The sequence below is a fragment of the Engraulis encrasicolus genome, chromosome 7 (genome assembly GCF_034702125.1).
Source record: "Engraulis encrasicolus isolate BLACKSEA-1 chromosome 7, IST_EnEncr_1.0, whole genome shotgun sequence".
NCBI classification, from domain to species: domain Eukaryota; kingdom Metazoa; phylum Chordata; class Actinopteri; order Clupeiformes; family Engraulidae; genus Engraulis; species Engraulis encrasicolus.
This window is the reverse complement of record NC_085863.1, coordinates 37,402,093-37,423,881: the sequence shown is the minus strand read 5'-3', so window position 1 is coordinate 37,423,881 and position 21,789 is coordinate 37,402,093. Positions and strand designations below refer to the sequence as shown.

At 42.7% G+C, this 21,789-nt stretch overlaps 1 protein-coding gene across 1 annotated transcript; it reads left to right on the top strand.

The window, feature by feature from the left end:
* Window positions 1-4,766: 4,766 nt before the first annotated feature.
* On the top strand, window positions 4,767-21,091 carry chrne (cholinergic receptor, nicotinic, epsilon). Its single transcript, XM_063203432.1, has 12 exons — window positions 4,767-5,011; window positions 7,755-7,891; window positions 8,243-8,287; window positions 8,421-8,530; window positions 9,838-9,993; window positions 10,544-10,647; window positions 13,128-13,328; window positions 15,173-15,287; window positions 16,103-16,217; window positions 17,064-17,274; window positions 18,414-18,547; window positions 19,456-21,091. Exons 1-12 carry the CDS (start codon window positions 4,948-4,950, stop codon window positions 19,624-19,626), a joined length of 1,563 nt encoding a protein of 520 aa, XP_063059502.1. The 5' UTR covers window positions 4,767-4,947; the 3' UTR covers window positions 19,627-21,091.
* Window positions 21,092-21,789: the final 698 nt, after the last annotated feature.

Genomic DNA, 21,789 nt, shown 5'->3' with positions numbered 1-21,789 from the left:
ACTAACATCCATGTGAATGAGAAGATGGTCCTAAACAGTGCTAGCAAAGATGTGAGATTGTCCTTCCTCAACACTCTGTGGTCTAACACTCTGGGTCAGCGCAAGGTCACAGCTGGCATTAGTGCAGTCACACATATGCACGTGAGTCAACTACAAGCCACAATGCACCAGATTAACTAGTTACCTATAACGGTCAGTTATATACGTCACTCAGTTACAAACGGTATATTAAAGATTTTCTACATAGTAAAAAAAGGAGTGTTAACTCAACACTTAGTCAATTTAACATCTTCTAGAGTGTATTTGGTCCCAGAGTACTTTCTAAGAGTTGAATCAACACTGTATTTTTATGATGGGGTAGTAGTGACACAATTTGCACACAACTCAACTATTGTAAACTACAATGTATTCCAGACCTAGTCACTCAGTCAGTTCGTTATATCTCATATCACTATACCGCTCTGAACTTACCCCCCTTCATGCAGAGCTTCTATTATAAGCCTGTTACCAAAATGGCAACAACGATACCATTACTCTCAGTAATGTCATAACAACGTTCTTATCATGTGGTTGAGCTTTTCCAGCAAGCAGCCGTTTTGTTGAGTCGGATTGCTGGCAAATCAATTTCTCTGAGAGGGCTACCTATTCAGAAAAATGTCATTCAGTAAATGACATTAACCATTGAGTATTTGAGAAAAATAGCTTACACGCCTATGACAGTGCCTTATATCAAGAAATGAGATTAAATGCTCAAATGGCATGCCTTGTTACATTACGGTTAATGTGGTGCAGGTAAACAGACTCACATTGTTCTGCATACAGTCCACCACTAGAGGGATGGCAGAGGAGAGAGAGCTCAGCGTGTGAGAAAGTGTCTGGCAAGTTCACTTGATTGCCATTGATTCAGCACCATATGACAGAGACACTCACACACACTCGCACGTACACACTCTCACACGTCACACACACACACACTCACACACACACACACGGATGCAGAGTTTCCGGTTACCCCTGAGGAAAACAGCTCTGTTTCACGGCGTATAAATAGTACATGGAAGAGCCAAGAATTCACACGCCACTCAAATAAGCCGCTTCATTTGTAATGAAATCCAATGACACTTCAACGGAGGGCCAGTGAAGACTTAGAACTTAAGCAGCTAACCCCCGGTCTTCTTCCCCCCTGACAAGGAGACAGACTCCCCCAGGCCGGGTCCCACCTTTCTCAAGGATGTGAAGCACTCATGGTCTCTCTCTCTCCCGCTCTCTCTCTCTCTCTCTCTCTCTCTCTCTCTCTCTCTCTCTCTCTCTCTCTCTCTCTCTCTCTCTCTCTCTCTCTCTCTCTCTCTCTCTCTCTCTCTCTCTCACACACACACACACACACACACACACACACACACACACACACACACACACACATAGCAGTGCCATTTTTACTAATAATTACAACTAAATACTAATTACTACCTTTTCTGACCACAATCACTACACCTAACCCTAACTCTAACCACACTGTATGTATGACAGGACGTGGGTCATTTTTAAGACAGGACATGAGTCCTACCACTTAAAGCCTTTACAGCAACACCATTCCACAAGCCTAAACCCAAACCCTATATCCTAACCCGGACTAATGTCACACTAACATCCCTAACACTGAATGTATGCATTAACGTGACAGTAGGCATGTAAGACACTATAGGTGGATGCAGGTGTATGAGGTCAAGCCAAACCCGGGGCCACCAGAAGTGGACGTCTTCCTTTGAAGGACCAGTCCAGTCCTGAGCCCTCTTCATACTAGCTCTCATCCGACATTATGGTAGAAACCCCACGAAAATACATAAAAAACATGAAAACTTTTTTGGGGGGAAATCCATTGCTGCTTTCAGATCTGAAAGACAGCATAGATTCTTTCAGCGAGGGTTCCAGATCTTAGGCTCCAATCAGAGAGAGGGGAGGGGTAGGAATGCAATGTCTGCAGTTTGTTTGAGTAGATACAACTTTTACGACTGGCTATGGGCTACGTATATGCCAAATGACACATTTGTTACGCCCAATAAAAGGCCATGGGCAATCCTTAACCACATCTTTCCTACAAGAAATTGCATGGCCTCCAGATGATGTCACTTGTGAGATCGTCTGGTGATAACCAGGCATTGGGTCCTCAGATGCTCCAAGTAAATCGAAAAATCTGCGAATCCTTCAGTGGAACATAGCTTCAACACTGTCCAAACAGGCCCCATCGTGCAAGCAGGCGCCTCCAGTGTTCACCTTTCCCCAGGTGGCTCTCAGCGTGAGCCTCTGACTTATGACCCTAATAGGGCCAGAGACCCAGAGGTTATTCAGCTGCCCTGTGTGGAATGGACGTGCCTGTTCTGAATGCACTGCCTGACAATATCCCTCTATCTTTTATCCTTATCCTAATCCACTGTATAAATAAATACCTATTATTACATTCTGTCATATGGTCGTCTGGGATTGCAGTCAGACTTGTTGCAGTTTACAGTAATGTTTTGTAACACAGTACAGATAGCTATTTTTTACACACATTTCATGGACCCTTTATTAATCCATCACCCTTTTTTATACCATATTGAATGATTTACTCACTTCAGTGGTGAAAGATTTAAGACATTCTTAGAGTACATTTCTGACCGTCAGCTGTGTGCCCAAGTGACTCGAGTATCTGAAAAGCCAGTGCAATAAGTCATTCCCACACAAAGGAATGCAGAGGCGCAGGCAGGCAGGCAGGCAGGCCTGACAGAGGCACGGGCACCTGGCTCTTTTTTAGCAAGCGTCAACTGTCCCCTCAGCATGCACACATTAAAGCTCAGAGAGGCTTCTTTATCCTCCCTCTCTCTCTCTCTCTCTCTCTCTCTCTCTCTCTCTCTCTCTCTCTCTCTCTCTCTCTCTCTCTCTCTCTCTCTCTCTCTCTCTCTCTCTCTCTATCTGTCTGCCTGTCTCTGCCACCCCCCCCGCTCACACACACACAGACACACGCATACACACACAGACACACAGACACACAGACACACACACACACACACACACACACACACACACACACACACACACACACACACACACACACACACACACACACACACACAAACAAACACACACACCCGCCACCTCTCTTTACCTCAGTCTCTGCCTCTCCCACGGCCCACCTCCGTGCACAGAGAAACATACACACACAATGGCACACACACACCCTGCACACACTGGCACCGCATGTGCACATGCACACACACATACATGCATAAAGACCCTGCATGCACACACACACACACACACACACACACACACACACACACACACACACACACACACACACACACACACACACACACACACACACACACACACACACACACACACACACACACACATTCATGACCCCCCACACTCTGAACACTATCCATCTCACCTCAACCACCACCCCGAACAACACGCACTCATAAAATCCCCGACATTGACCCAGTGAGGAACCGGGGCCAGCGGAGCAGCAGACAGTGTGTGTGTGTGTGTGTGTGTGTGTGTGTGTGTGTGTGTGTGTGTGTGTGTGTGTGTGTGTGTGTGTGTGTGTGTGTGTGTGTGTGAGTAGAGGGTGGGGTGGGGGGTTGTTATTTATACCTCGTACAGAGGGGAGGGGAGAGGAGCTGCATGGGGTACAGCACAGCACCACAGCGCCTGGCCTTTACTCTAAGACAGGCCTCTCTCTCTCTCTCTCTCTAGCCTAGCCCCACCTGTTCACCTTGCTTACAGACCTATATTACGCAGGTCTGTGCACATACCTACCGTACACCAGGAAATCCACTTACTGTTTCATCTCGGCCTGTTCTCACAGAATTCTGTGAAATGGACACGGACCCTTGGGAAACGAAATCTGTGTCATGGATTTTGCCAAAATTCCATGTTAGGGTCTGTGATAGACTCATGGAAGTACTTTCTTAATGTGTCCACAACACTATAAAGTCAATAACATTCCTTTTCCTGTTGGTTGATACCAATTTATATTACTAAACAAAAGAATGCCATCACAATTCCTATGTACTCAGCAAACTGCCACAAATTTTGTGTCACAGTGATCCGTGTCCATTTTACAGAATTCTGTGAGATCAAGTTGGTCATATTGTTCCTATATAGTAGGCCTATGAAGTAAATTATGTAGTGTCAATTCAACACTTATAGAGTAGGAGCAACACTGTGAACTGCTTAACTAAGTGTGTTTGTTCAATTTCTGCTTACACAATATGCAATGTGCATTTTATATGCTGCTGGACACCTTAATTTCCCTCAAAGGTTAATGAACTGGACTCTACTCTACTCTCCTCTACTCTACCCTACCCTTGAAGAATATCACAGCCATATTGTTGGTGAATTATACACACAAGGCCCTTACATTTGTGAACTTGTGTTGACTTACATTAGCGATTGGCGTATCAGCGTTGTCAGCAGGGCTTTTGCATATGGGGCCACACTTGTCTCTTGACACTGAATCGAATCCAGATCGCATTGTAATAACCTGCACTGTGATTGTCATCATCATCTTCATCATCATCATGTTTACGCTCATCCTCCTCCTCCTCCTCCCCCCAACCTGTTAGGAGGTTCCATAATGATAATAATTATGATTATTGTGTGGCGGCAGCGGCCAAGTGTGACTTTAAGACCAAGTTTAGCGGCGGTGGCCTGCCCACCGTGTAACCTGAGCCACAGACAGCGACAGCTGGAAGAGTCGCAGAGGCGAGAGCCAGCAGGGATAAGGCTTGGGGAAGGGGGGGTACAAGCCAAGCGACTCGACTCCATTCGGAAATAACTTCTCGCTTTCTCTTTTGCTCTCCTCTCCGAGCGGTGTGCCTTCTTTCTTTGCTTTCATAAACGGTTGGTGTGCGGGTCGGGTAGAAGAGGAGGAGAGGAGACGGCGTGTGTGTGAGAGAGAGAATGGCGGTCCGGTCCGCTTGGACGTGTGCGGTAGCTGTGGCCATTCTGGTGCTCACTGGACAAGGTAAGAGTACTCTAGGGTGGGCTCACACAACATGAAGGCTGCACTTACTGAGCACTCTGTGTGTGTGTGTGTGTGTGTGTGTGTGTGTGTGTGTGTGTGTGTGTGTGTGTGTGTGTGTGTGCTTGTGCGTGTGTGTGTGTGTGTGTGTGTGTGTGTGTGTGTGTGTGTGCGCGTGTGTGTGTGTGCGCGTGTGCGTGCGTGTGCGTGTGTGTGTGTGTGTGTGTGTGTTTGTTTAGAGGGGTGTGTTGGCCAAGCACTTGTCATTGTGGTTTGTTACACTTCCTGTGGATGATGACACCCAACAATAAGCTGTCAATGTCAAAACAATTTCAGACAAAAAAAATAATATATCATCAATATATCGTCAATGTATATATTTTGACTGAGGACTGACAAAACAAACTGATTGAGATTGGCAGAAGTTGTTACAAGACTACACGTTTCAGCCAGAGACACATTTAACATAAAATTAAGTTGTACAACCTTGATTGTTTTTTTTATAGAGAGAAGTGAAAAAAAGAACATTCAATAATATCCACAGATCTTTGACAGACATGTGGGAGGGTTGGCACTCCGAATTGTGCCCTGGGGTGCAGTTTCTCGGATATGCTTGCTTCCAAACGCTGACGGATTGATTGGAATGGCTTCCATAGTTCACTGAAGATGAGCCTTTCCAAAACACACACGTTGCCACACTGTCAGAATGTGCACTTGGGAGGTATGCAGGGGGTGACAAATATTCAAATACGACAGTGGAGTGCTGCACAACTAAACAAGCAGCTGATTTATTTCAACTTGGGTTTGGGAGGTTTATACTCTTTAATATACAACCATAGCTCTTAGAGACGTCTCTCCCACTGTAACCCCATACCTCAACAGTGTCTTATTTAGGTTTGTTGTGGATCATAGTAAATCCAAGATAGAGAAAGTACACGCCTGCACACTGAAACGCCAACTGATAGGATGAATGTGAAAAAAGCAACGTTTCGAGCCATCAGTCCTCTTCAGGCCTGCGGACATCTACTTTCTATATTGTTTGTAGCTTCTTTCCTATGAGGTGGATGTACCTTTGCTAGAGGTTGCTGAGGTTCCTGAAGTGCTTGGAGTTCTGGAGGATCATAAGATGAGACTAACATTGTGTTCAGACACAGCCCTACAGTGAAAAGTATATTGTTATCATGATGATAATGACAAAGTTGTAACGTATTACTAAAGACTCTGTGTAATGTTGTAGTAGTGTAGAACTATGGTAGTTAAGCTCTTTCAAGGTTTAGTATTTTCCACTGGTTGAACATTGCACTTTATGAAGCTACTGTACAAGTTCCTTCCTTGCACTTGATTTAAAGCTCAGCTTAGCACAACCAGCAGCGAGATATTTTTAAAGTGTGAGAAAACTGCCCTTCCTTGTTAATTCCAAGCAAGCCTATCTGTGGTTGAATCTTGTTTTTGAGATAGGTCTATGTTTGAGCCTTTTATATTCATATTATTCTGTGATCAATTGTTCCTGGGTTACTTTTCCTAAGGTACGTGCACAGTAAGAGCAAGAGGTAAGCTGACGGACAAAAGCAGAAAATGGAATGTTTTAAATATTTTTTCAAAGTTAATCAGCAGCTTAATTAAGAAACTCAATGCCTTTTGAACTGTCAAGTAACCAGAGCGAAAACAGTTGAAAACAATTTTCGATCATTCATATTCCTCTTAAATCCAGATTTCATAACATTTTATTTGCTTTGTTGTCATTGAGCAAAGTTGTTGTCCCCTGATACCGTCCTCCTTGCCAGGCTACGCCCTCCTAGTGACGCAGCAACTTCGGTGTTGCTTGCAGTCAGGCCGGGAGCAATACAAATATAATTTCTGATATATAATTCCACACACTTTGTCGGGAAGCAATCAACTTTGAGTAGCTCCAATGGCACTGGGTAGAGGCGTGTTCAAGGCAGTGACGTGGTTTAACTGTAGAAGTGCTATTGGGTCTAAGAAAATGTTTGGTTTAAACTTCGGCACAGCCTTTTCTGGCTTTGACCAGTAGCAAACCGAGGGATGCGGGTTAACAGGGCTTTTTGAGAAACATTATTTGTTATCTTCTTGGTCACACCAACATCTTGGTACGAGATTTGAAAGTCGATGATAATCAGGCAACCGTCGCTCCACCAAACGCGACTGCTGCCTGCATGGTAATGTTTGATTTACAGCAGAGTTGTCAAGACATTAATATCTTTTCAGCTTTCCTTTGATTTCCCCTATCCTCACATCTCCTCCTCCCATGTGCAGCTGGTCTGATAACACGGCAAAGACAAATACTCAAGGCTCGTCTGTCTTTGATCAGGGGAGAGGGGAGGGAATATGTCAAAGTAGGCTACATAAAATTATGCATCTTCTTCAAACCAACGAGGGGGAATGTTTTGTTTACACACATGTGCTGACTTAAATTAAATCTCATTCACAACATTAAACTTCTAACTATTAATACCACAAAAATATAATTGAAAGGAATTGAAATCAAAAGTGACATTTAAAATTCAACCTTTTACCTCTACAAACTTCTAAAATGTAAAAAGATTATTTAGAGTCTCACTAACCACCACGTTGCCTGTTCTTCAATTCTTCTTGTCCTTCACCCCTCTATCTCTCTATCTCTGTCTGTCTGTGTGTGTGTGTCTCTCTCTCTCTCTCTCTCTCTCTCTCTCTCTCTCTCTCTCTCTCTCTCTCTCTCTCTCTCTCTCTCTCTCTCTCTCTCTCTCAGCTGTGAGTGGGAATCAGGAGGCACAGTTAATGAAAGAAATCTTTGGGAAGTATAACAAGAACACCCGGCCGGCAGTGAACCCAACAGACAAGGTTGAGGTGCAGATCAAAATGACCCTCACCAACCTCATCTCCTTGGTAATCACTAGATTTACTTCATCTGCTTTGGTTTTCATTGACTTTCATAGTGAGTTTGAAGTGAACTGAACACATGATGTGCGAAGTTGTCATGTATTTCTCTTCTATTCGTCTTCATTGAGAGTATTAATTACATTTTTGAAGGTGTCTTAGTTTGGTGTAACGTATTCATACTTGAATCAGTTCTTTCTCACAATATTTCACACATAGTGCCTTACGTATAGTATTTGAATATTTACATTGCCGTCCATATGATTAGGTCTTCATGCCTTCTCACCTATTGCTTAACACTGAACAGCTTACATACTCTCTCACCATATCTCACCATTAAACACTACCTCTGTTGTTTAGAATGAAAAGGAGGAAACTCTCACTACCAGTGTCTGGATTGAATTAGTAAGTCACCTGCCTTTTCAGATCACCTTCGTTTCTTGTACGTTTACCATCATTTCCTTCATCGTTTTTCTTTTTGAGCACCACTTCTCTTCCCTTTCTTTGCCATCCTCATTTTGCTCTTCTGCTTGCCTAGCAATGGACAGATTACCGTTTGGCGTGGAACCAGACAGAGCACCATGGCATCTCAGTGATCCGGGTGCCGTACTACATGGTGTGGTTACCTGACATCGGCCTAGAGAACAAGTGAGCCTCTTTACCCTGCTGTTTACCCAACATTGTTACACTACACTTATCCTAGACAAGTGTTTTTCAAAGTCGGGGCCGGGGACCCCTGTGGGGTTGTTGCGGCAGGTTGACAGGAAAAGTATAGCAAAACAAAATGAATAATTGAGTACAATACATAGCTAAAATAAAGAAAAAATAGGATACCATTCCCATTTGGAACTGCATAATAGTAATAAAGTATTACATCTCTGATGCAGGATCTACTGTGACTGTGTCATCATGTTCTTCTTTGCAATGTATTTTTTATGTTTCCTGTTGTCCTTGGATGGGTTTTGGGATGCACCAACTCCATCTAGTTGTGAAAGGGGGTAGCCTGGTGAACCAGCGCCACACGCTGAACGGCAAAATGTTTTAGTCTGGTTTATCAGGCTAGAAAGGGGGTGCACAGGAAACAAAATAGTGTGGTATGGCGCATGCCAGGTGGGGGCTTGGCTGGAATATGGTATATGGGGGCCTTGTCATGATAAAGTAAACCCCTGGCCTAGACAAACCCACCCACCTAGCATATGGGGACATCGTAACTATAGGACAAGAAATCCAATCACAATGCTCTGTCTGTGTGTAGTGTTTTTTTGTGTAGTCAGAATCTGTGAACAGAAACACATGACTGGAGAGGACTTAGCACAGTGCCAACATGGTTTACACTCGCCTGTTACATGCTGTTAAAATGTTGTACCTATTTGAATGCCAACTGTTGACAGTGGTATGACGTGTCGTGTTATGGTCTGGCTTAATTGCCAGGCTAACATTACATTAGCATGGGCCTACCCATTATTACTGTGACACTGCGCAAAAATCCCACCAAGTCAGTTTGGCCAAGTTAACTATCTTGTGAAAATCAAGTCTCCTACGCTTCAGAGCCCATCAAATTTTTGCATTTCCAATGGCTCAATGGTTTATGGTGAAGATGCGATCGAGTTGTCATCGGCAAGTCAGGGGAGTGGGCTTCAACCACCAGCATATGGGAGAGATTTCATAGACGTGGGTAAAGCCCATTGAGAACTCAGCTTACAAGGCGGCTTTGCCAGACCAACCCTCACAGAACTTTGTTGCCAGGCTAACACTACACTAAACTACTGTACACTGCACTATAGCATGACAGAGGACTGCACTGCACGACACACCACACCTCTCCTCTCCTTGCTGGTTCCCTTTCTTTAGCTCATTAGAGAACCTTGTGGCTGACCCTTGTGTCAGATTTACTGTTTAACTGTCCACTTTTCAATAGTTAAACTGAGTGTTTATTGTCCTTTATTGTTTTGTAGCATTGATGGGAAGTTCGACGTGGCCTACAATGCCAATGTGCTGATCGACTCCACGGGATACATGTACTGGCTCCCGCCTGCCATCTACAGGAGCACCTGTGCCATCGAGATCACCTTCTTCCCCTTTGACTTCCAGAACTGCACCATGGTCTTCAGGTCAGCAGGACCACATCCTCACACTAATCATTCACACAGAGGGTCTAGAAGGCATAACTGAGCACTGATTTCAGGAGGGGAGGTGAGGACCCTGTTGGAAGTTTTAAATGATTACATTGATTGATCACTGGCATATGGACTCCTATCCTGATTGGATCTGACTTTCCCCAATAGCCAATGACGTGTCAAGTAAACCTGATCAGTACAAGACTGAACCCTAGTACAACAACAACCACATCTCAACTACAGTACCACTATGGGCTGGACTGGTGATCTGGCATATAGGGCATTTTCCCGGTGGGCAGACTTACTGTGAGCTCAACCCTCAACATAGAATGGGTGGCTCATTGGTCTATCTTAAGTATAGTAGACAGTGGTCTGAGCTAATGATGTGATTATAAAAAAGCAGAGGGCTGTGTGAGGGGCTGGTCTATGCCAAACATGCCCGGGCTGTTCTTCGAGTTCAGCCCAGCCCTGGTGCCACTCTACAACTGCGTCGTGTATTAAGCAATAACTACTGCCTCTGACTTGGTCAATTCTTGTCCTCCAGGTCTCAGACCTACAGTGCCAGTGAGGTGGACCTGATTCTGGCTATGGACTATGACCTTAACGAGCCCATCGAGTGGGTGGTTATCGACCCTGAGGCTTTCACTGGTAACCAGCATTCCACAAATACTCACACATCATCCACGCTCCATTGAAAACACATGTCTTGCATGGTCCATAGTATACACGCTCCATGGATGACCTTAAATGACCATAAAAATGTGAAAGTCTTTAACCCTTTTAAGAAAATGGTTCAGCACATTAAATCCAGCTTTTTCTGTATTGTTTTTTGTCTTTTGTCAGCAACAGTAAAAAAGTAGCAACTGAGTTTACTGATGAGGGCTTCTGTATTTTTTATTGATGGGGCAGCTGAGATTATGACTGGAAAAGAGTGGGAGAGAGGGGGGGGGGGTAGGGCTTGCATAGGACCCAGTCCGGTCTCTACCTGGGTCCCCATGGCCATGCAGTCCTGTATGTTGGGGGGCTTAACGCGCTGCACCACAGTGCCCCCCTGCCCTCTATTTTTCATTCAGAGTGTTTTTAGTTAGGGATACCTCCAGTGTATTTACACCAGCATTAGTTGCACTTCTTGTGCCTCTAATTTGCCATCAGGTTTTTTTGGCCTATTTATCCTTCTGGTTCTGCCCTAACCCATTGACACCTAAGGCACCTGCAAAAAAGGGTGCTGATTGCCTGAGCCCTTTTTAAGGAAAGCTGCTCTCAGCCTATAACAACCTAAATATCTCAGCTTCTGAAGCACATAAAAATATGCACTAAGTCACTCATCTTTCATTAGAATGTGTTCATTCATCTCAAACTAACAGAGATTTTGGTAACACTTTATTTTAGGGACACATCTATTAGCACTAATACATTAAATATTAATGCATGTGTAAGTAACTTGTAAGGCATGTACTAAGCAAAATAAGACAGTTGTTAAGCATGTATTCACAAATGTCTTGTTCATGCACAATAAGGGATTTATTACCAATATAACCTTAGTAAGGACCTAGTAGACCTAGATTTCTATTTATGTGTAAGCAGTAAGGGCCAGAATACAATGTGTATAAGCTCCTGGTACACTGTGTGAACAAACCCTGAACAGTGTGAAAACAGATGTGGAATAAGGGTCCCTATTCTAAAGTGATGCATTGCTCAGCCCAGATGGCTTAGGGCCCCCGCACTACCTAGGGCCCCCACTCTACGTCCCCCCCCCCCCCCCCCCCCCCCCCCCGGGAAGCAAAGTGTAAGAACATTTCAGATTCTACATTAGTCTCAGTAGGTATGAAGATCTCACTTATTCTACTCATTATGTCAATGAGTAATTGGAAGCATTATATTGCAAGGATTGGACGTAAAGTTATCAATGACGGTGGGTGGTGAGATGTCATTTTTTCATACACCAATTAGTTTTAATTGTAAAAACCCTACAATAAATGCAGAATATAACGATGAGTAATAGTTTGGAAGCGAAACTAAGCTAGCTTCCTTTCTGATAAATAAGTTAATGTTTGAGAAAACTTAGCTACAAGAAATGCAGTGCATGATGGGTAGGCTACGCCCTTAGTCAGAAATGCAATGCATGGCCAATGCAGCAATGATAATATTTCTGTTGTTACGTACATGGCAAATTGTTTGGATAGCAACTAAATTTCACAAGTGAGGGGAGGAGCTAAGGACGTAGGCTCAGAGCTGGGTAGGTTGTCTGTTGGCCTAGATTGCTTACCCATCATGCACTGCACTTCTTGAAGCTAATGTTCTCAAACATTCACTTAATTATCACAAAAGAGTAGTTTAGTTTTGCTTCAAAACTATTATTCTAATTTTCTGCATTTATTTTGGTTTTTTTTTTACAATTAAAACTTACAATACTTAAAACTTTTAAAAAAATGACATCTCACCAACCCACCGCCATTGACAAGTGTACGTTCAATCCTTGCTATATATAGGCTCTTGTTACCTCCCTCTCATTGATATGAACAAGAGAAAACTAGATGACTCAGCTGGGTAAATATCAATTATTTGATATACCCTTACACTTTGTAGATCGGGGGGGCTAGGTAGTGCAGGCCTGGGTGGTATGGGGGCCCTAGGACTTTGGTAGTGCAGAGGCCCTGAGCCATCTGGGCTGACCAATGCATCACTTTAGAATAGGGACCCTTATTCTGCATCTGTTTTCACACTGTTCAGGGTTTGTTCACACAGTGTGTCGGGAGCTTATACACATTGTATTCTGCCACTTACTACTTACTAATAAATAGAAATATAGGCTTACTGGTCCTTACTAAGGTTATATTAGTAATAAATCCCTAATTGGGCATGAACAAGACATTTGTGAATACATGCTTAACAACTGTCTTATTTTGCTTAGTACATGCCTTACAAGTTACTTACACAGGCATTAATATTGTATGTATTAGTGCTAATAGATGAGTCCCTAAAATAAAGTGTTACCGAGATTTTTAATAACGTTGTCTCAAATCTCATGAGCCTGAATGTTGCGTAATGCAGCTCCAGACGTCAGGGCCAATGTTGTGCAACACAACATCAGGCATCAATGGGTTAAATAACATGTCTTTATTTTGCAGAGAATGGTGAGTGGGCAATCAAGCACAAGCCCGCTCGCAAGATCCTCAACAAGAAGTACACCCCCGATGACCTGGAGTACCAGGAGATCTACTTCAACCTGATCATCCAGAGGAAGCCCCTCTTCTACATCATCAACATCATCCTGCCCTGCTCACTCATCTCCTCCCTCGTACTGCTCGCCTTCTTCCTCCCCGCACAGGGTAAGAGATGCGTGTGTGTGCGTGTGTGTGTGTGTGTGTGTGTGTGTGTGTGTGTGTGTGTGTGTGTGTGTGTGTGTGTGTGTGTGTGTGTGAGAGAGAGACTTTAAAAACCTCTTTATTGAACCATTGCCCACAACCCTTACCCATTGAAAGCAAACTCATTACCAAAGGAAAACCAGCCCACCAACAGTACTGACTGACCATACCCCTTTGTCCACGCACCACTTCTTTGCAAACGCATCAGAGAGAGAGAGAGAGAGAGAGAGAGAGAGAGAGAGAATGTGTATCTGTAGCCATCTGTGTAAAGACATATTCGTGTGTGTGTGTGTGTGTGTGTGTGTGTGTGTGTGTGTGTGTGTGTGTGTGTGTGTGTGTGTGTGTGTGTGTGTGTGTGTGTGTGTGTGTGTGCCTTACATGCACATATGGGCATAGTCAGCTGCGTCAATACATACTATAACGGGGTGTGTCTCCTCTGACGGGTAAACAAGTACAAATACAGTTTTTAAAAGCGATGACATGGGTTAAGTCCATGAGAGAGCTATAGCTACCATAGTGGTTTATATCATATGCTATGTTGATGCAGTGCACACAATGTGAATACACTCCTTTTGAAAAGTAACATTTTGAACTATATTTCAAAAAGTGCACAAGTTATTTCCAAAATGTGCAATTATGGCTGTACAAATGGGAGTACACTACTATGTTTAACGCCCATAGAGAGGATCATGGTCTGATTCAGTAGTCACAGTACATGTTGACATGCATTTTTATTTAGGTTAAATTCAGCTTCCTAATGCTGACAGCATTCATGCATCCCCAAACCATATCTCTCTCCCACATGTTTGACTGTAAGCATGGGACACTTTTCTTTGTACTACTCACTACACATGCCTGACACCATCTCAAACAAATGTGTACATCTTGTTGTCATCAGACCACCGGACATGGTTCCAGCAATCCATTAGCCAGGCCGTGCCCTCCTAGTGACGCAACAACTTCAGCGTTGCTACCAGTCAGGTCAAGAGTCAAGCCAAGTACTTTCTGAGTTCCCGCAAATACGGGAACTCCTCCCACTTTGTTGGGAAGCAAACAATCATTAGCTAACCAAGGGAGGCCATTTGGGAAATGCCATTTGGGAAATGTTAATTGTTATGCTCTTGGTCAGACCAAGTCTCGAAGAGATTTGAAAGTCGATGATAATCAGGCTAGCAATCCATCCTTATCTGTTTGTCTCTGATGAGACCATGATAAACAAATTTGCTTTAGATTTTGCAAATCATGTGTGGTGGTAACCAAATGAGTAGTACCTAGGAAAGAGTCTCGTGCTTATAGCTTATAGCATTGTAGTAGAACTGACATGGTCTAGGGCTGCATGAATGTCGTCAACATTGGGAAACTTAATTTCATCAACAAAACCGATGAACTACAGCAGATCATGATCCAGTCTCTATCTCTATTTTAACATAAGGGTGTACTCACTTTCACACCACCAGAAGTTCACAAAAATGGAAAATATATCTCAATTTACATTATTAACCTTACTTTTTCTGTTGTAAGCTCAACAGATGTTGTACTATGCACATTTTGGAAATAACTTGTGTGTGTATGAAATATTGTTCAAAACTTTTCATAGTGATTATTGTTAGGCACTGTTCATATAAATTGGGCCTTGATCTTCAACTGCTCATTTTTGTCCATTTTGTCTGTGTTTTGTTTGCACACACACACACACACACACACATGCACACACGCACACACACACGCACGCACACGCACACGCACACGCACACGCACACGCACACGCACACGCACACGCACACGCACACACACACACACACACACAGCTGGTGGACAGAAGCTGACCGTGTCCATCTCTGTGCTGCTGGCCCAGACTGTGTTCCTCTTCCTGATTGCTCAGAAGATTCCAGAAACATCACTGTCCGTCCCTCTGATCGGAAAGTGAGTACGAGTGTGTGTGTGTGTGTGTGTGTGTGTGTGTGTGTGTGTGTGTGTGTGTGAGAGAGAGAGAGAGAGAGAGAGAGAGAGAGATGGAGAAAGAGATGGAGAAAGAGATGGAGAAAGAGAGAAAAAGAATATTTGTGTTGTGTGTCCACATGCATAGGCGTAACTACCATTGAGAACACAGAGGTCATGTCCTCTGTATTTTTTTCAGTAATGTAAAATGTATCTATTGATGAAAACCGATATATGCTCAACAATGATAAATTCAGTCTATATACGCCACCCCCATATATCCTATTGAAAACAAACTTAAGAGTTTGACTGAAGTATTTGAAGCATTTTAAATGTACAGTATGCAGTACAGCACGCAGTATTTGAAAATGTCTGGTTACAGCCCTGTCCACATGTGTATACGTAGCTGTCACTACCGAGATCTAGTGTGTTTACATTGCTCTGTATCTCCCATTGGTACCCTGCCATAATGTCTTATACTCATGTTGATTCTGTAAGTGAAGAGCTCTTTTCCAAAACGCTATATCCACCATTTTTGACTTTTTGCTTAATATTGGAATTGACTGTTGAGAAGTCCTATCACCTACATGTGAATTCTTGCCATTCAAATGTTTTGAGAACATACTTTTTAAACCTCTATAAAATGGAATGCCCAATACAAAAACGTCAATTTCCCAACATTCTATAAAATGGGTAGCCTATATATCACATTTTGGAAAAGAGCTCTTCAAGTATAAACAACAATCAAATGAACACACAGTAATTAAGGAAGTGAATGATGCTTCTATTTGTCTTTTTAGGTACCTGATCTTCGTCATGTCCGTGACCACCATCATCGTCACCAACATGATTATTGTCCTCAACTTCTCCCTCCGCACACCTAGCACCCACACCATGTCACGCTCCATCAGACATGTACGTTCACACATGGGATAATGAGAATGAGAGAGAGAGAGAGAGAGAGAGAGAGAGAGAGAGAGAGAGAGAGAGAGAGAGAGAGAGAGAGAGAGAGAGAGAGAGAGAGAGAAAGAGAGAGGGAGAGAGGGAGAGAGGGAGTGTGTGTGTGAGCGAGTGTATGCGTGTATGCGTGTGCAGTTGTGTGTGTGTGTGCAGTGTGTTTACTTTTGAGATATTGTTATTGGCTCAGTGTCTCTGCACATTTGCATTAAATCTAACCATCTCTCTCTCTCTCTCTCTCTCTCTCTCTCTCTCTCTCTCTCTCTCTCTCTCTCTCTCTCTCTCTCTCTCATAGCTGGTACATATTGCACATGCCAGTGTGTGTATGCCTGGTTTTGCGTTACCGCCATATGTACTACAAAATGGTCAATATATGTGTGCATGTGTTTTTTGTGCATTTGATAATGCTTCATTAACTTGATGCTTGACAGAGTCTCTACTTCACACATATCCTCTACTGATCAGGAGGGGTGTAAATAACAATTGATTTGTAATATTGATGCACCGATCCTACACACAACGATCCAATACATTGATGCCTCCGCAAGAGAATGGATTGATCGTTTTTTGTTACTTTTGTTAGCATCGCAATCATTTTTTGAGTACAGTTACTGAAGGTAAAATATATGAACCACTGAATTGAACTGAATTGAATCTAGATCTTGAAATTCTGAAGTATTGGAAATAATCGAATCATTGGCTTAACTAATCGATACTGAATCAAATAGTCGAAGATCGGAAGATCGGATTTACCCCCTAACTGTTGAGCATCAAATGAGATCATCCCTTTTCCCTTCCCATCAGCTCTTCCTGCAAGTGGTGCCTCGTTTCCTGGGCATGGGCGCCCTGGTGGAAGACACTGAGGAGGGCGAGCGGGAGGTGGAGGGGGTGAGGGAGAGGAGGCGCAGCTCCTTCGGCCTGATGCAGCGGGCAGAGGAGTATGTGCTCAAGCAGCCGCGCAGCGAGATGATGTTCGACCGCCTGCGGGAGAGACACGGCCTGACCAGATCCATTGGTACCACTTTTATATTATATCATATTATATTACTATATATTATAGTTTTGTTCAACTGCTTGCACAGTGAAAATGTACTGTTAATTCAACACTTAGAGAGAGATCTTCTGGAGTGTATTTGGTCCCTAAGTGTACTCTGTAAGTGTTGAATTGACACTGTTTTTACTGTGTTTATTATATTATATTATATTATATTATATTATATTATATTATATTATATTATATTATATTATATTATGTTTGACCGAAATGTTTGTGCCACGACCTGGCATGCTCCACTAGTTGCCTAGCCTTCTTAGTCACCTAGTCATAAAATATTTGAAGGTTCCTGAGATATCTTTATCTTTGCCCACACGTTTAAGTTGTATTTTATAAGTACTTGATGATGTTTTTTTTGCTCCAATAGACTTGCATTGCTACGCTTAATTTGGCTAGGCAATGCAAACACAAAGATGGAAATGATATGCACATTCATAATTAATGCTTGGAAATACTGCAAATATGTGAAAATCAAAAAAGGGTGAACTGTCCCTTTAAAGGGACACTGTGCAGGAAATGGTCAAAAAAGGTACTGCAACTACGCTGCTTATTGAAGTTGGGCTGCCTATTGCCAAATTTGATCTTTACATGAAAGTTTACTAAGTATTAAACAAATATTTCAATAATAATTCAAAATGGCGGACCATGGAGAAGATCCCCCTTTTCATGTATGAAAAGTGCAATTTTTCCAGTCATAATGAAAACTTAGAATTTGATGCTGGTGGTAAGTATTCATGAAAAAGGTAACATTAGTGAATGGGCAGCATGAATTCTGGAAATAAACAACTAAAAATCTCACACAGTGTCCCTTTAAGATGTGATAGTGTTTTACCCACCCATGTGTCAATAATAAACCAAGGTTCTGAGTATACCAAGAATCTGACTAAGTAGTAATCCAGGTAAAGTTAACCTTGAGCTAGTGGTAAATCATTTAGAGCCTGGAGTCCTTATTTTCTTAACTAAATGACACTTGTGGGCTATCTATTAGCAGATATACCACCTTGTGCAGGTTATTAGTCAGGGTTATCACCGACCTAACCATGTTCTTGGAATACTCCCCAAGTGATGCGTTTTGTTTGTGTGTCACCGTCTCCCTCTAGTGGATGATATCGATGTGAGCACCACCGCCACCCTCTACAAGAGCCTGGCTGAAGCAGCGCCCGAGATCAAAGAGTGTGTAGATGCCTGCAACTTCATCGCAGAGAGCACCAAGCAGTCAAATGATGTTGGATCAGTAAGTGATGATATTTTCCCTGTCAGTTTATAATGTGAGTCTATTTTGGTCTGAGCGGTTGATGGATAAGTATCTCTGAGAAACGATTGCACCTGCACGCCCAAAACGATTAACACATATTAAAGGGACACTGTGCAAGAAATGGTCAAAAAGGGCACTGCAACTATGCTGCTCATTGAAATTGGGTTGCCTATTGCCAAATTTGATCTTTGCATGAAAGTTTACTCAGTAATAAACAAATATTTTCTCATTTTGGCAGCTAAAAATGGCTATTTTTGGACATTCAAAATGGCGAGCCATGGTGATCCCCCTTTTCATGTATGAAAAATGCAATTTTTCCAGTCATAGTGAATACTTAGAATTTGATGGTGGTGGTAAGTATTCATGAAAAAGGTAACATTAGTGAATGGGTAGCATGAATTCTGGAAATAAACAACTAAACATTTCACACAGCGTCCCTTTAAAGGTACACTGTGCAGGAAATGGTCAAAAAGGTACTGCAACTATGCTGCTCATTGAAACTGGGCTGCCTATTGCCAAATTTGATCTTTTCCTGAACGTTTACTAAGTAATAAACTAATATTTTGTAGTATGGCCCAAGTACAGTAATTTTTGCAGCTAAAAATGCCCATTTCTGGAAATTCGAAATGGTGGTCGAAATGGTCACTGGTGACCGGCTGGACCTCAGGTTAACTGTTCTGTCAAGTCAAGTCAAGTTGAGTTGAGTTGAGTCTATCAATAAAAGTCCACACAAGTCAAGACACATAATTCCTCACAGTCTACACAGAGCTATAAACAAACTGGCGCCTCACTTCTCAGCCTCCTTATGTCTTCCTCATACATTTCACTCTGTATGGTTATCATTCTCACTCACTCTACACCTGTCTTCTCTGGCCTGGTGTCCACAGGAGGTGGAGAGCTGGGTGCTGATTGGGAAGATGATTGACAAGGTGTGCTTCTGGGCTGCCATGGCGATGTTCACCATCGGCACGGTGGCCATCTTCCTCATGGGGCACTTCAACCAGGTGCCCGAGTTCCCTTTCCCTGGGGAGAACAAGCGATACAGCCCCCCGGAATAATCAGGACACCTGCTTGCCTGCTCTAGCAATGGGGTGTTCCAAGAGCATGGTTGAGTTGAAAACCTGACTACGTTAACCTACAGAAAGTAGTGCAAAGTAGTGTAAAGTAGTGTAAAGATAATCGACAGCCTGCAGGCTACATGTAGTAAACCAAACGAGATGATTGGATGATTTACCACTAGGCCTACGTCAGGGACGGATCATGAATCCATGGGCCCCTGGGCCAAGAAAGGCCCCCCTCCAGATGTTAGAGACGTGATATTGTTGGGGGTTCGTGGGTTCGTCCCCCAAGAAAATTTGAAACTACAGTTGTTAAAAGGTTTTTTTAAACGCAATGGAGAATGGAAAATAGAAACCTGGGCTTCAGGGCCCCCTTGACTCTTGGCCCCCTGGGCCTGGGCCCGGTAGGCCCATGCCGTAATCCATCCTTAGCCTACATCTATAGGCTAAATTAACCTGGTTTGCTACTGAACCATCTTCTTAGAATACCCCAAGTCTGAACTTACTTCATGAGGTGATATTTGTTATTTTTTAATGTTTTCAAACCATATTTGTGGCACATGACTTACTTATTCTATTTATATGAATACCATCTAGTGTCTATTGATGATGCAGAGGTGACGTGGATGTGATGTTTTGTGTTTTATTGACATTTTTTGTAGAGATGTCTTTCATTGTTTATGTATGTACTACTGTACAATGCCATGCCATAAGTTCATTATTTTATGCGTCATTAACTAAAGTATTTTGTTATTCTTTTGTGGCATTTCAGCCATTCATCTCCATCTTTAATACATTTGGGAAAGCTTCATTTGACTAGCCTGGCAAGCCAGACTTTAACATGAAATGTATAGTCTGACCCCACACCATGGGTACCACTGTGCTAAGCCCATCCCAATGACTGAATACACAGATTCAAAACTGAAAATTGTAATTGGAAGAGAGATCCAGGCCAGATTCATGGCTCGCTGCGATTGATTATCCCCCATGGTGCGAGGCTAGACCAACCCACCAGGCAAAAAACAATTCTACCGGTAGAGTTTAGTCGAGCTTACTAAGCTATCAGTTACCATAACTCCTTCTCTTTCTGATGATATTCTGGATCTGTATTACCACCAGTTAATTATCATAAGACATATCATTGTGAGCTTAGCACCTAAGGTTTACATCAAATGAAGACTCACTCGTTTAACACTAAATGTGACCATGTGCCATTAAACTGAGTCATTAATACAGTATTAAATGGTTTCAGATGGTTTCTGTAGTTAATTGTGAATTTCAAAAGTGCTGTTTAATGGTACATGAGATTAAGAAGAAGAAAAACTCTCTTACTTGAAACCTTCTGTACGTAGCGCCTTGCTTAAGAAAAAATGTGCAACAGCATGGCAAGTTGACTGCAAAGAGGAAACTCTGCGTGAATTTTAAAGATGTTATTATAATATAATATGCCAATAATAAAACAGACATTTTCTAAACAATGACTTCAGTGTAATGCTTTAAGCATTGATGTTTTAAACAGATCCTGCTATACTGAATGTACGTATACTATGTACATAGTACAGAATGCACAGAATGAATGTACCTGAAAAAAATGTCCAGAATGGCTTTAACAGATTCTCTCAAGAGGCGGTCTTACATAATGAGTAAAAACCTGATGCTTTCCTATGTACTGTATGGAACCTGTAGGGTTTGTTCCCACAACATTCCTACAGAGTTCCCACAAAGTTCACTCCAACTGAACTGCAGTAGTATGTATGTGCTTTTAAAAAAAGCAAATTCCAGTCATTTGACTTTGTCGTGATTTTTGTAATGACACAATGCTGTACCCTAAATTACTAGCTTGTAAATGTATAGCGAAGGTTTATGATTTTTTTTTTTAGCAATAACTGAGGGGAGCTATCACTGGAGGGAACTTTGAATTTCCATAGTAAAATAACCTGCAACCAGAAGCCTACAGGTTCAATTCTACCATCTGCCAGAGGTGCCCCTGGGATACTGTATTGGCTGGGCATGAGGCTGGCACAGCACCCTGCTGACTGGACCATGCTGCATTCCATCTCAGCCCCTTATGCCCATGAGTGATGGATTTCACAGGCTGTTTACATGTATATGGATATTTTTGAAAATGCATTGCTTTTGGCCTCTCGTTTACACACAAGTTTT